This window comes from Athene noctua, chromosome 16, assembly GCF_965140245.1.
Source record: "Athene noctua chromosome 16, bAthNoc1.hap1.1, whole genome shotgun sequence".
Classification (NCBI taxonomy): Eukaryota; Metazoa; Chordata; class Aves; order Strigiformes; family Strigidae; genus Athene; species Athene noctua.
The window spans coordinates 7762503-7778560 of record NC_134052.1 but is presented as its reverse complement, the minus strand read 5'-3'; the positions used below and the strand labels follow the sequence as shown (position 1 = coordinate 7778560).

Sequence of the window (16058 nt, the reverse complement as noted above, 5' to 3'; positions counted from 1 at the left end):
GAAGGAGGTCTGTAACAAACTTTTGACTGCCATTGGTGATAAGGCTGTGTAAATCTATTGCGACCACAAAGTCCTATATCCCATATGTCTGCAAGTTTCTAAGACCAATACATCAATTATCACAGATTCTGAGCCATTCTATAAAGAATTTAGCTTTCTGATGAGATTTTGACTTACTTGCAAAATTGAACCCTTCATGCACTATTTACAGTCACTTTCTGGCCAGGGCAGAAAGCATGACTTTACTACACTGTTACTGCCTTGCAAACGTGCTATTGTTTCAACTCAGCTTTTGCTGTAGTATTAAACAGTGCTTGATTCTTAAAAACTGTTACCTTCTCTTCTGTCTTTAATGCTGGTTTTGGAGGTTGAGGTTGAGGGACTTTGAAACCTAAAAGTTCCAACATATTTTCAGCTGCATTGCGTTTAGCAACTTTTTTGTTCGTGCCCATTCCTTCAGCTGTGTGTACGCCAACTTTCACCTGGACAAAAGAGGAATGAAACCCAAATCAATTCTCAAATAGTAGTATGAGAACTCACTTATTGGTGATCTGTGTCCTAGCATTCCATGAGACTCAAAATATTTCGAGTGATCATTACTCTAAGCAAGTTGTCATTTATTATCAAACAGCATTGGCCTCCAAGAACAAAAAACCAAACAGAAGTTACACAAACAACTGTATTTCATCATCTCAAATTAACATACAAACCTGCATAACAAACTCCCTGCGCCTTGGAAGACCACGTTCTGTGATGAGCATGTACTCTGGTTCCTTCTCTTTCTTGGCCTGCTGTATCTGGGCAAGTCTGCTAATGGGATTCATTCCTTGACCATATTCTGGACTTGTTTGCAGCTATATAGAACAATGTTTAGGAAATAAGCCAAAATTTGTGAATATTTGGTTTAATAGACAAAAATGCAGTGTGCCACTGGATTCATTCATCTCTAGAGTCTAAGAACACTGAAATAAAAGTTTACTTAACAAAACACTGTCACAGCCAGAGAAACACTCAATTTATTTGGCTCTGCTGCCACAGTTGACCACATATATCCTACCACAGGTAATAGTTTTTCAAATTCTAATCCTGCTATATTAGGAGTGACAGGCTTGTAGCAGAATTTGCACAAGAAAATCATGCAAAATTCAAAGCTGTAAAGTCTCAGACTTGAGTCAGAGCTTGATTTTTATGTGCCACTCATTCTTTTATATGGTTTCTCTTTCATCCTGAATTTACTGATAACTGTTGTAAAAGCGGTGTCAGAACCCCATGTGGGAGCAAAATATCCTTTCATTTGTAGTACCAGACTGCTGATAAACATTGAACAGTTGAAGAATGTTTAAAATTAACTCAGAAACACCCCTCATCTGACAATTATTTACAACAGTCAGATTTCCAATCTGTTTGTCTCTTACCTTCACTATTGATTTTGTTTTCTTTTTGATTCGTGGCTTCATTTTCTCAACTGTAGGGAGGGGTGGCAATTTTTTCAGTTCTTCTAGGACTGCTATTGCAGCATTTTTCTTTGAGATCTTCTTGCTCTTTCCTTCACCTTCACCCATGAATTCTCCAACTGACACCTTGGTTACAAAGCTCTTCATATGGGGAGGACCACTTTCCTTGGTCACCTGTTTCAGAGGGAAAAACTGAGTGAAAGCGTGATAAACACTTATTAAAAATGGTAGGGCACATTGTTTATAATAAACTTCTCTCAAGAACTACGGATAGAGATTTAAGTGTCTCATACAATCCAGAAAGTAGAGATGTAAATCATACTTGTTCTAACAATATAATCCCACCCACGTAAACATATACTTTAAAAAGGTCAGATGCAGCAAGCAGTAAACAGTATTTACATAAGTCATCAACCCATCTGATTTTACTGATTTACTCTTTCAATATTAAAATATGACTATTTTGTCAGTGTGTACTTCCACACAGTTAACATCACCTCATTAAATACATCATGTTACAGGAACAAAACATTACAGAGAAAGCAATTCTTTAGGATCCAGTATTTTAGTTAAGAAATCAAGAATTCTGGAGACATCTAAAGAGATAGCTGCCTACTACAGATTTAGTCGTAACTATATTAATAATCCATCATACTTTAAAAAATAAAATATCCATAAAGTCAAAAAGTAAGAGTGAATTAAGGACTTCCACCCACAACTGGCTTTGTGTGACAGCGTATTTTTATCAGTGATGCTCAGGCTAATCTACAATAACTGAAAGCTTCACGTAAAATTTCACAGAACAGTTTTAAAAGCAATTTAGTTATACACAATTGCATTTTCTTACTATAATAATTCAGATAGTCAACTTAAATGGTACTCTGCCAGCTCAGGAAAGCAGCATGATAAATTAATATTTTAGTGAAACAGAGATGCTCCTATGGAAGCTATTGATTGAAGATAACTAAAATGATCAAGGAGGGGCAAAGAGGCAGCAAGCAGCCAGGCCAAAGGGAAAGGAAAGTAAGATGCACATGAGGTCCCCTCATGGCAAGAAAAGAAACCTATTTGTGAGATTCTGCAACTTGCATGTAGTCCACATCAGTGCTTAATCAAGCAAATACTTCCATAAATGTCTTTCAGAGTGAGCTATACTCTTTTGCCTCAACTTTGCACTTCAATGTTCTAACCATTAATGTGTTGTGTTTCATTTCTTCACTGTATTACTGATTTTTCAAAAAGTCTGGAAAAAAGATTGCACAGACAACCACAGTGTAGCTGTTCACTCATGTTATGATTTTAGTGCATGAATTTGTGAACAGGTGGATTTTTCTTTTTTCTTCACTTTACCATATAAACTCCAAGACAATCAGGGTGACTGTCAAAGGTAAAAGTGCATTCACAACTAACAAGACATGTTAAAAGTCAGTTGTTTGGTTATCTAGAAGAGACTCAACTTAATGTGTACCCTTAATATTCTAATAAAAACAAATCTAGAGCTTGTAAAATAAACATACCTCAAAATTCACAGGCAAGTTCCTTTTAAGTGCAATCTCAAAAACTTGGCTTATTTCAGATTTATTGAGATTTTCATCATCTGGTTCTTTTCCGTTAACCTAAAAGAAGCATACTCTATTTAAAATAAAGATCCTAATAAATTGAATTTTATCCATCCAACCAGCTTACTGAACTCTCAAAATTTTAAGTAGTCTAACCTTTACTGCCATTTTACGTGAATGTGTAGAAATGCAGCACACATACTACAGAATTGAAACTTAAAAAGCTCATTTAAGGTGTATGTGTAAAAGCTAACAAACCTTCATATTTTCATGTGCTTGTTACAGGAAAGAACAAATGGAATAAGGGCCAATAGGTTTAAAAATCTATTTATATAAAAACAAACTGAAGTGTAAAATTTCCAAATGGAAGTACCTTTATGAAATACAATTTTCATATACTGATTGGACATTTGTAAAAGCACTAAGACAGTATCAGATAAGAGAAAGGGTGGAAAAAAAAAAGATTCTGAGAATGGGACCAATATGAATAAAGGATGGTTAATTAGACCCTGGCGTAATCCTATCTTTTAACATGCTCCCTTGTAAATGCTTCGTCTCGATTTTTTTCTCATCTGAAGAACATACTATCAGGAACTTGCCTTAAATCAAATGGTGTACATCTCTGAGAACTTACACCTGCTAGGAGGACAGCAGTGCCAGGTGAAGCTTACCTACAGGCACTTCTACGTATCTCCAGGTAAAATTTTGATTGTGATTCCAAAAATGTCTTCACTGATGTTGGGATCAACATGAACTAAGAGGCATGGTAACAGCAACAGAGAAATTTTAAGACTAAGTGTCCAGCAGTGATATTGGAAAGATTATGATAAAGATGAACAGCAACAATTTCACCAATTATATCATGCCACAATACTAGTTATGCAACCAGGTAACAAAAATGATTTAAATGTTTTATTGGAGCAGCAGAAATATGCTAGAGAGCTCTCATTGATTAAAAGTAGTTTTGATGGTAGCAAGCACCCCCAATGTCTGTTTTAATCTAACTTGTTCGTAACCTTGTATTGCAGGTTTGCACTGCAAACATTTCAGAAGAGCACATATAGCCCAAATCCTTTTACAATGATAGCATCTGATACTTCTGATCCCACTACTACAGCCAGTCTCCAACCTCTACACGGAGGCGTACATAGAACAATCTTCAGGTCTGCAAAAACTGAGACCACAGGATGGCACCACTCCCATAGGAGCGAGGCAGATACACTGGGCATTAGATCGCATGAGAAACGTGGAGGCAACGCCTACACTAGAGGAACCATACTATACCTCAGCAGAAGGCACAACGCAGGTAAAAATTGGCAAAACCAAGATTGAATACAGGAATCAAAAGTCTTGATCATCATATTCTAAAACCTATTTCAAATGCAATTGGTAAGTTCAAAAGGAATAGCATCATATACCCAGAAAAAAATATTTGAACTACTATGGTCTTATTTTATTATGGTCTAGGTGTTACAGCAAGTTTACCACCAGCACCTCTAGGAATGATCTGCCACTACCCTTACTGTCAAATCATTAGCACAATCACTTAAATTACAAATATTTTTCCTTTCCTTGTAATTTCAGATATATTCCTGTTTTTCAAATTCCAACATTTTTCCTTGTGAAGGTGACCAGAACTCTTTATTGAATTAGATTTTTCCCATTTCATATCCTTTCAAGAGAATACAAATAAATAGTGCAGAATTATTTGCTATATTATGGTGTATATTCTTAACATACACCAAGTCTGTTCTGCCAGTGTGAAACACAGGTACTTTTCTTCAATACCTTTATCTAAAAAGAGTAAATTAATAGAAAAAGAACAACTAACAGACTATAGCTATTTTACCAATTAATTCACGTCTACTTGAGTTCTGGATCAGTTTATTTTATAAATCAAAAATAATCATTTTTCCCTGCACACCTCAATGCAGATTATCTATTAAGTCTACTTTTAAAGTAGTTTGCATGTGTGCATAAACTAAAATCCCCAAGGAATCTATGTCTCTAAATCAGAATGACACCACAAATATAAACATTTATTACTCTTCACTCTCATCAAATTCTTCAAATCCATCTCTAACAAGTGAAAAAAACAGTCACAGAGAAAACAAAAGCAATAGATGAAAAAACTCCCAAGCAAACTGCAAAAGTAATGTACTCCTTTAAGAAGGATTCACCCTTTCCTAGGAACTCTTTCAACAGGCACTTCCTTAAAGACTGCTTATAAGCAGATTATGACTGGGAGTTGCTGATTAGAACTACATTGATTTCAACATAGCTATCAGTCTATTTTCTTCCATGTTAAGGGTATAGCAGCTGATATTTAACAAATAAGTTCACAAAAAACATAGAAGCAATTCTGCTTTTTGTATTTTTAGACAAAAGTTAGGAAGGATAGCTTTCTAAGCTTTAAAATGATGCTTTATCACCTCTATCTTTGAATATGCAAAGTAACCTCATACTGCAACTTTGTCAGTGTGTCTTAACTCCAGTCAGACTAACTTAGGTTAGGCCCTTTGGAGGTCTCCTGCTACAGCCTTGCACTCAAAGCAGAGCAGATTTTAAAATTAAATTGCGTTTTTCAGGCAGGGCTTTGTTCAGTTGAGAGCTAATATTATTAAATTTTTTTTTTCCTGCCACTTGCTTCTACATTTGTAGTCTGAGAAGGTGTGGGTAATGGTTATTCTTACCCTCAAAGTCTAATAATTTTATTCAATTACTTCTTCTTAAGCACTGAATATTTTCTAATTTAAAATTACAAAAATTCTATAAGTATAAAAATTTCTAAAATATTGTTTTTTTTAAAAATACACCACTACCACCCCCCCCCAAAATAAGAATTTAAAAGTTGAAGCAAATTCTGTTTACATACACACAGAAATGGGATACACAAAACCAACTACATTTAAAAGGAAAAGTACTGGCAACATCAAACGACAGGTAGGAAGTATCAGGGTTATGTCTCCTTGTGAAATCTTAATTTGCCTCCATTGTATACACACATTGTAATAACACCTCTTGTGATCTTACACTACCATATCCTTCAAGGACTTTGCCTCACTGAATGCAGGAATAAGCAGTGCTCAATGGTAAAATCTTCCTTATTTTATCTTCATTTTGTCTAGTGCAGAATGCTGTTACAAAAACAGCAATTTCTTAGACACTCCTAAAGCTACAATATGTGAAAGTTACAAATATTCATTTAAGTAGCAAATTTTAAATTAAGGTCTGATTTATCTGAGTACTTTTATAAAACAGTACTCTGTTCAGAGGATTGCTCTCCTTAAACATAGCTGCATTTCTTGCTGCTCATTTTCTAGACAAGTCAAACAGAAAAATAAACCAACAAATGCTTGTTTCTTATGAAAGTTTAAGTGACTTGCCCAACATATATATAGCAGGGTCGAGCCACCGTTCAGCTCCCAAAGAGCTTGCAACTTTTTTATTCATAAGATAATTCTCCCTTCTTGCAATCTCTTGCATCGTTCACAGTAGTACTTCCCCTTATTGTATCCTTAAAAAAAAGGATAAATGAAAGACTCTATAGGCTTACTTCATTTACCTCTCAATTTACACTCCTTACACTGAACGAGACATCATTTAAAGACAATCACAGTGTTTGTTCTGAACATCTCGCATTACTCAACTTTAAATACAACTACAAATATTCAGAAAGTCATTCTTACAGAAGCAATTCTAAAAAAATACACAGAGAAGAATTCAGTTACATGTGATCCTATTATTTTCTGCAGAGTTGGACTCCTTGGGTCCAGTACACAGAACTTTGCTACCTGAGGTGGAAAAATGGCTGATGACAGTAGGTTCTCTTTTACGAGTGTGAGTGCAAAGAGAGGATGTCATGCATCACTGACACAGAACAACAGTACTCAGGAATTATGGAGTTACCCTGCACTGATGGGGAACATTCCCTCAGTCTTGACCTCTTCTGCGCGAAGACATCCAGCTTGTCCCTGACCACACTCTGGCTATCAACAGTTCTAGATTTCAGTGCAGAACTCATCTCCACTCCTTCAGCTTCTATTCCCATCATCACTCTGTTCTCCCTGATAGCATTTGTAATCCCTTGACACTTAGTAGCCTCCATCACTCAATAATTTACATTCCTGCAGAACAGCTTGTCACCTGAACCACTACTATGAGTGACTCATAGGCCTCTTCCCTGAACCATCAGATCCAGTGTTTTTGCCTAATTATCTGAGCAATGCTCTCTCCCACAAACATGAAGTTTTAACTCAATGTCCCTTGACTTCACAACACATTTCCTCAATCCTCTTGCTCTGTCATTCCTGGTAGTTCCCAGCTTTTTTTTTTTTTTCCCCCTGTAGGAGACCCTTTGTTACCTTCTTGCCCAATTCTTAATTTTCCTTCTTTCTCAGCCAGACTCCGTATCTAGCAAGTTCTCACTCTCCCCAGATTGGAAGTGATCGGTCTAACCTTTGCTTCCTGTTCCTCACCTCTCTGGCAATATCCTAGTCTCTTCTGGTTCTAGGTTCATCTTGCATGGGCTCCTCCTCAACACAATCTAGATGCCAGCATGGAGTACATCAACAGACCCCTTTCTCTTAGTTCTAACATCATGCCCTTGTAACTCAGACATATATAACGAACACATAAAGGAAAGAATAAATACACTCTTTGTAGTAGTTTTTGGCCAAAGCAGTCAGCCAGCACACATGGAGAGTGTGCACGCAGCCAACCAGCCCCAGAAGCTATGGGCAACTCCTGTGCACACAATAAGGCCTTCTGCCTAAAGCAGCTTAGCAAAGAAGCATGAATGAAACCAGTAACAGGGTCGTGGAATGGAAAGTGCTGGACAGCCATAAATATACAGAGGGATAAAAATTTGCTTCTTATATTCATATCAGAATGTGTGTATGAGTTTACTCTTCCATGAACTTCCTGCTTCTCTGGAATTTCAATGGTTCTTTCCAAAATCATGTAGGAATTTTGCCCAGGAAACAAACCCATGTCTGATTTCTATGTTGCCCATACTAGAATGCAAGTACCCCATTTATGCACTTCTTCAGAAGTTTGTATATGATCTGTACCTGATAAGATATTAGTTCCTATCTATGCTTCCAGTGCTCATATCTGACAGAGGTCTATAGCATTGCTGTGGAAAAATATGACAGCAGAAGAATTAATATAACTTCATTTCGGAAAACTCTAGTTCCATAGAAATGTATGTTTTTAAATCAAAGTGTTTCTATTGACACAAGTAGATCAACTCTACCACAGAGAATTAAATTTCACAACTGTCATTTTCCTTTCAATAAGGAAAATATCTACAACAACATCTCTATTTATCTTAGCAATTTATGCTTACAACACTAAGATTAATTCCCACCTCTGGTTTCTCAGGCAAGGGCTCATTCTGCAGAACTTTCAGTGCTTTAGCAGCTGCATCATGCTTAGCAGCTTGTCTTGTTCTTCCTTTCCCATGAAACTGCTGCCCTCCAATTGAAAGCTCAACTTGATAAAGTAAGGGCCCAACAGGAAATGGGTAAAAGTACCTGCAATGAGAGATTGAAATAAGCAAATAGTTTGACCTACGAAGTAAACAGAAACAAGTTATGCGTAGAAGAATCTCTTGGATACCAGTAACCACAAATGAGCAGTAAAGCACTAGTATTAAGAAGCTGAATTTTGCTTTAAATTCTAGATTTCAGGGAGAGACCTTTGAAACAAGAGTACCAATATTTCTAACTAGAACAGAGAAAGACAACATAATTATGCTTTTATAGACTTGGCAGTCCAGTAAGTTCTGAATTCTCAATTCCTGTGCCCATATAAAATAATTTAAACTTAAGCTTTAATTTAAATAGTTTTAGAAAAACCTTCAAACTGTTTTCTTCACTTTTGTTTTTACATAGAAAGGAAATGCAATAAATATTTAACTATTCATTTCATGAAGGTGGCTATATCCAAATGCCCTCAAAAAAACTTCATCATTTGGTTCAGTTCCCTTTTTCCACCCCTCCAAAGAAAAAAATCCCTTAGATAACACAAATATTAATGGGGTGTACTTATCAAAACCTTTTGCCTCATAAGGTGGCTATGTTTCAAGCTGAATATCCCTTTAAGGGATGCTGTATTTTTAACCAGTTTTCAGAAGATAGTATCAAAGCACTCAGATGATGAGAGCGGAAGTTCAAAGATATGAAACTGCAAAACCAAAAAATTAAACAATACATACCGTGGAGGATAAGTACCACCTCTCATAGTATAGTTATAAGTGGATCTCATCCCCGTATAAGGATCAATAGGTTTGTACATAGGTTTCTTTCCCAGTTTCATGCAAAGTGCATTTAACTCCACTGTGGGGGTTACACTGTCTAGATGAAAGGGAATATAAAGAGAGTTGTCCAACTGCCACAAGGAACTGAAACAATCTAAACTGTCATGCTGTCTCAAAGCAGGGAAAAATGAGCTCAAGTTTTGCCATAAGCAGTATCTTAAATGAAGGAATCCTGAATAGAAATGCTAATGAACACAAAGAAAATAAGTCTATATGATGTATATTAAATTAGCAGCCTAGTACAGTTGTGACAAATCCTGTTACAAAAAAGTGAATTTGCTGGGGGCTTTTTTTCTTTTCATTTTTTTGTTTTGCTTTAAACTTGTGAAGCTACCAATTTATTTTATTTTTACAGCATATCTAACAATGTGGTCTGCAGAACAGAAATTTCTCTTCCAAAAAAAATACTTTTAAATTAAGTCAGCAGCCATGGTACAAACCTTCCGTGTCTATTGTTTATTGAGATGATCAAATGTTTCTCTCTGTACTCTAAGACCTAAGAAATGTTTTTATGACTCTTCACTTTCAAATTGCAACTGGACTTCTCAAGAGGCAGGTATATTGCTACTGAGGGCTATAAACATTCCTCTCAATGCAGATATCATGTGGATGAAAAATAACTCCCTGACTATTCTCTTTTGAGAAAGAACAGTCACGTAAATGGTCACTACTTCTACCACAAACCTCACTGGCTCAAAACCCAGTGTGTACTCCAATATTTATTATAAGGCACTTGCCAAAAGAAAATGAAATTATGGGACAGATTCAGACCGAATAAATAATTGCTACCTTTAATATTTTCACTGTAGACTGTACAAAGTGTTTCTAAAGAACTTAGGTGATATCAGAAGACAACTGGCACAGAAGCTAAGCTTTAACCTTTGCTGAACATACTAATGCTATCCCAATAACTTTGAATTCAAGAGACTAAGAGTAAACGAAAAACAATCACACGTGCAGCTCAGATGTGAAGCTAGTTCATACTTAGTCTTACATTTGAAATATATCTTAAAAGCAATCTTTGTAGTTAGCTCCCTAAGTATAGCAAACTACAACTTAAATGCTTTTATACAAATCAACACCTATTTCTCTTTAAAGAAGTACAAATGATGCAAATTCCAGTTCTGAACCAATTGCTCAAAACAAATTTAACAGTTTTGGTTTTGGAGTGACTTGCTTTTTTTTTTTTTTTTTAAATTAAACATTTCTGAAGAAATCTTTATTGTCAAGGTTTGAATTAACCTATCAGAATTACCAAACACATTCATCTGCCCATGCAAAAGATTATTCTTTGCATGACTGAACTCCTCATGTTTTTGTTGTGGTTTTTTGTTGTTGTTTGGATTTTTTTTTACTTAGTTTTCTTAAGATTAGGATAAACATCTTTTCCAGGATTTCACCAAGTGTTACAATATAAAACAGTAAGTTAATCACTGGGTTCTTCAAGCCTGCATGACTTGACAGAAAAACCCTATACTTTTAATTTGTCAGTATGATGATTTTTACCATGTTGCCTACAACAGAGATTAAATCAAGATTATTTTCTCACAAAACTTGACAATTGCCATTGTTACATGCAGAATCACTGTTTTTATTCATCCTTATGCAATTTTAAAATAGGTATTTTTTTGTTAAATCAGTTTGCTGTGGCATATACCTGGATTCTTGCCTTCACTACGAGATGGACGCGCTGTAGGTTTAGGGAATTTTGTCCCTTCCAAAGCTTTGGCAGCTGCTGCATGTTGCGCTTTTTTAATACTAGTTCCTTCAGCTTCCCAGTGCTGGTCCCCAAGAGTCAGTTGCACTGTAAACACCTAAAAAAGAAAAAATGTTAATTTTATTACAAGCTGCTTCAGAACTCATGTAATTTATTAGACCCTCTTACATAAAACAATGAGTCTTTTAGTGATGCAAAAGATTGGAATATGGTAATCTAAGCTTTCTCAACTACCATGTCATCTCCAGATTTTAAACACTTTGGGCATCGATAGCATTTCCCTGATTACTGAACTAAGAATTTCAAAATGACTGTAGCTAGCAACTATCCTGCATACTGCATTAGATCACAAAGCTAAAAAACAAAAGACACAACATGTATAGAAATGACAGCTACATGGACAGCTAGTATGCCAACATTATTCTGAAGAGCAGCCTTGAAATGTAGACTTTTTTTATTCCACATAACTCAATTCTTGCTTTAATACTGTGGGTTTTTTTTTTAAACGACATTCTTCAGCAGTTCGAAGAAAGATAGCCCACATTGCACCATAAAAGCTTCTACATGCCCACAGGTGAGCACAAGCCTATTTGATTATAAAGCAAAGCTCTGTGGTACTTCTTTTTAAGTATGTGGGATAAGGAAGGATATATATTGCCCTATATTTTCACAAATTAATCAGACAACAACAAGCCAAGGTCTCTGTGGTAATTAAATGAAGCTTAATTTCAATCAGAATGAAAACACAAGTGAACAGATGCTCCGAATATTATTCCAATAGTTTTAGTAAATGCAAACCTTGCGTCCTTTGCACATTGAAGGTGACATTACACATATTTTGGACAAAAGATTTTAGTTCTTAAAATTATTCAAAGCAATTCCTCTAACATACAACAAACACTGTTCCAGGAAACACCTTAAGGAGATGATATCGATTAAGTAAAACACATCCCGGGCTGATTTTCCTTGTAGGCCTTGACCTCACGTCTCACACAACAGAGATCCTGAATGAGGATTATAAAGTTTAATAACGCTAAAACTTCCTTCAGTGTTCTTCACAGTAACACAAACTGCTTGTATATTTGCTGTATTCCAGAAAAAGGATCTCTCTGCATACAAACAGAACACCAAAGGAACTGTGTATTCCTGAAATTCTGACACACTGTAAAAGACATGCCATGATACGGGATGCACGCCACATGCCGGTCTACCCCAGGCATTCTTATAGTCCCACTGTGAATTTTCCCACAGAAAATTTTCAGAACAGTCGAGATGTAGAATAAAAGCATATCTTTGCACTTCCCTACCATCAGTACTTTGGTGAGCTTCCCATTCCTCTCTGTATTCTGTATTACCTTCCACCAAAAGCATATACTTTGCCTTTCCACTTATGAAACTGAAAGAGCATGAACAACAACAATAAGAAACTTAGATGAATATTTACCTTAGAATGAGCTGGACCTTGCTCACTCAGAAGCTTATACTCAGGTTGAATCTTGTTGAAACGGGCTAACTCATTCACAAGACACATTGGGGTTTTCTCTTTGGGGTTTGCCATGTTTGAAGGAGCTAAAAGATAACATAAAATCAGATAAATGAACAAGCAGCTATGAACTCTACTACTATTTTAAATTTAAAAATAATAAATCTCATTGGCTTAGTGTTTAGTTGTCTGCAATATACCATTTCTCAGCAAAGATTTGTTGGAATGGACAGTTCTGCCCGTTAGCCAAACTGGCAACAACCTACTGAACTTTGGGATTTCCAAGCAATGCTCATGCCTACAAGACAGCATCATTAAATTTAATGCTTTAATGCAAGCCAGGGGACTCCCACATTTAGCTTGCATCTTATGTAGTACCTTTCAAGGAGCAAATCTTCTAAGTATTCATCATGGTCATTTGCTTTGAATAATTTCAAAAAGCCAATTAATTTTGCTTTCTTTTTCCCATCTTTCCCTGTTACCTATTTTTCATTTATTACCTTTTATTTGCTCTATTTTATTAGAACAATATATTTATCATTAAACTGGTTATAAAAGAACTAAAGATAATAGAACTAATCAAACTATTTCAAACAACACATATTTGTTTTTAAAACAAGCTACTTGTAAAAAAGATAGCAATGTTTTAAAAATTCAATGATATAAAATTAAAAATATTCTTTACTATTACAAACATTTCAATTATTAGAACTTTGTGGAAAAGTATGCTGTCTCAAACAGATTTCATTTAATAAGGAGAAAGCATTACAAAATACTGTAATTGGATAAATATTACTTTAAAAGTATTTGTAGGTGCAAAACATCAGAAATATTTCATGTCAAACTAAACCCACTAAGAATATATACATTTATTAACACTCAATCTTACCTGCAGCTGCATTGGTGGATGTAACTGACGCAGAGGGTAAAGCAGAGTTTTGGATAGGTCTACCTGCATTTTCAGAGGGCAAAGAACTAGTAGTAGAAGGAATACTCAAAGGCTGTGAAAGAGATGGGTTTTTATTCAATATTTGGCTCCCTGCAAGGGTAGCAGAAGGATTCTGAATTTGAACTTGAGACATGTTCACTTCCAACCAGAGCAAATTACTGTAGGTAAACAGCTTTGAATGCAGGCAAACTCAGTGATGAAGCCAAATTGCTGACCTAAAATGTAAAGATGAAAAAAATATTTAGCATTCTCTAGCTAAGAATCTATTGAAATTATTTCTCCATCAGCAAAAAGGGGAAAAAGCATTCAATCAAGCATCCATTGTTTCCATTTTGTATGCAATAAGTCACTTATCCAGTTTTAACAGCGTATTTCAATCTATGTGCCCTATCATTTAAGTTTCATATTCATTTATAAGAGAAGTAGTCTAGAAGCTTCATTTATGCTTGTTCATTTAAGAGAACTATCCATCTGTTTTCCTCATCACTGAATCCACTTACAAAGCAAATCCAGTTACTTAAACTGATAGCCACTGCTTATATACTAAACAAAGAGCAACTTTCATGAACAGATTGCATTTCATGCATTCTACCATCTGAAGTTAAAGTTTTTAACTTGGAAGGGCAAGCAATAAATGCAGTCTTTACAAAACAACTATTTAGAGCATGCACACTTTATCATAATTATACACTTTTTGCTCCCAGGACCAGCAAGAAAAATGCCTAGCCATTTATGAGGGGAAAACAACTGGTGTCCGGCAGAAAATGCCAAAGTAGCTATGACTGGGAAAAGCAAAAGTGTAAGAGTTCATAAACTATGTAAGCTACATGTGTTTTGAAGGTTACTCCTATTTCAGTCAGAACGTGTCTCAGTCACAGTCCAAGCATCAGTTTAGTTATTTGGCCTTGCAACACTGTGGACAAGCGCTGGAAGTGCTCACAGGCATCTATGTTCATTTAAGAAAAATCACAAGTGATGAACTTGTACCAGTCAATGTGAAGTACTGTGATAGGTCTCTCCTTCACCGACAAATCAGCATTAGATTTCTCTTACACATGGATGCAACATTATCTTCATGCTCAGTTAAACCTAAATATACACTAACGGGTTGCCAGTTTGAAGGCTATCATTGCTGCCAGAGTTCAGCTGCCCATATCCGCTTACGATCCATATATCAATTTATTTATCAAAAATAAATTTTACAGCCATTTAAATACATTTTACACACAACGGCACACATACACTGGTCACCTACACATTTTATTAGGGCAGCAAACAAAGGTTTATTCTTTTCTAATTTATAGATGAAAAGGATAAGAGAAATCACTGCTCCAGATACCACCAGGGAGCTATTAGTAGCAACACAACTCCACTAGTGCTCTGTAAGCCTCAAATTCTGAACCTGTGAATGGACTTCCAAATGTAAGAGGAGCAGCAATGAGTCAGAGCGAAGTTTTTAGCCAGTTACTGACAAAACAAACCTAAGAGGAGAACCTAGGTTAATACATTAATGAATACAAAGATTTATTTATTTATTTGTTCATTAAATAATGGGAAAGAAGCTACTGGAACAGATACATCAACAAACCTACCATCTGGAATATTTTTACTTTGAAAAAACATCAAAAACATGTCAGGCTTATCATACTACTGGTTGGATAACTTTGCTTTTTACTAGAGAGCAAAATTAGTTCAGATCTCATTAGTTCAGAAGACCTGTAAGTGTAAGTAGATTATACTCAAAACAAATCCTATATTTGACTACTAAATTTGCAGAAGTTACACACTGGATGCATTGTAACTGAAAATGGTACCACGGAGTTTATCTAAAGGAACTCCAAGAAGTTGTGAGACAAAGTTGAAAAGTATGTAGAAAAAGACTCCGGGGTAATAATTTCATAATCACTAAGTTTCATTCCCAGGAGCATCACTAGAAACAGTGAAAATTTTCAAACATAATACAACAATAATAATTGCCTGGAAAAGACTATAAAGTCTTGCAGTGCAATAAAAAAAGCTAATTCTCCTTTCCTACTGAAGTGCAATACCGTTCAAAGTAATTGAAGTTAAACAGTTTCTAATCCACACATTTTAAGAAGACAACACAAAAGTTTTTATTTTGAAGCCAGTAATATCAGGGTTGTTCAGATCATGCTGGAAAGGCAGCCTGAAATTCTTTTCAGGAACTCTCCCTTCAATTACTTTGCTTTTAAAGCAAGGCACTATCCTTCATTTATTTGCCATCACCTGGTTTTAGAGAACATGGAATTTCAGCTCCAAAATACATACATAGAAGTGGTTTTCTAGTCATACAATGCAGAGAACAGTAGTTCATACCAATCTCTAGTAATTTTTTCTCCCAAGAAAGGAAGTCCCTGACAAGGATATTATTAGTTCACTTCCTATATTTACGGCAGAGTACTACAGAATCTCACAGCAGTACAGCTCAGGCAGCTCTCTACCCAGCCCTCTCTCCATCAACAGTTACAGCCATCAGTGTTCAGCCTGGAAAAAGCTTTTCTTCAAGCACCTCTGGTTAGAATAATATTCAGGACAGACAGTTCAGCTGTTATT

General features: G+C 35.7%; 1 protein-coding gene across 3 annotated transcripts in view; it reads right to left on the bottom strand.

Annotated features, from left to right (window-relative positions):
- The window catches only part of STAU1 (staufen double-stranded RNA binding protein 1), a 30605-nt gene that overhangs the window by 6291 nt on the left and 8256 nt on the right, over window positions 1-16058 (bottom strand). The window contains exons 3-11 of one of the 3 annotated variants that reach the window (XM_074920072.1): window positions 13425-13699; window positions 12497-12621; window positions 10993-11149; window positions 9234-9372; window positions 8385-8550; window positions 2972-3070; window positions 1416-1646; window positions 711-854; window positions 336-482 (exon numbers count right to left, since the gene is read on the bottom strand). In XM_074920072.1, the coding sequence (XP_074776173.1) occupies window positions 336-482; window positions 711-854; window positions 1416-1646; window positions 2972-3070; window positions 8385-8550; window positions 9234-9372; window positions 10993-11149; window positions 12497-12621; window positions 13425-13617 (1401 nt within the window). In that variant the 5' untranslated portion in view covers window positions 13618-13699. The remainder of the gene's footprint in view (window positions 1-335; window positions 483-710; window positions 855-1415; window positions 1647-2971; window positions 3071-8384; window positions 8551-9233; window positions 9373-10992; window positions 11150-12496; window positions 12622-13424; window positions 13700-16058) is intronic. The other 2 variants (XM_074920073.1, XM_074920074.1) reach the window with 2 other exon arrangements.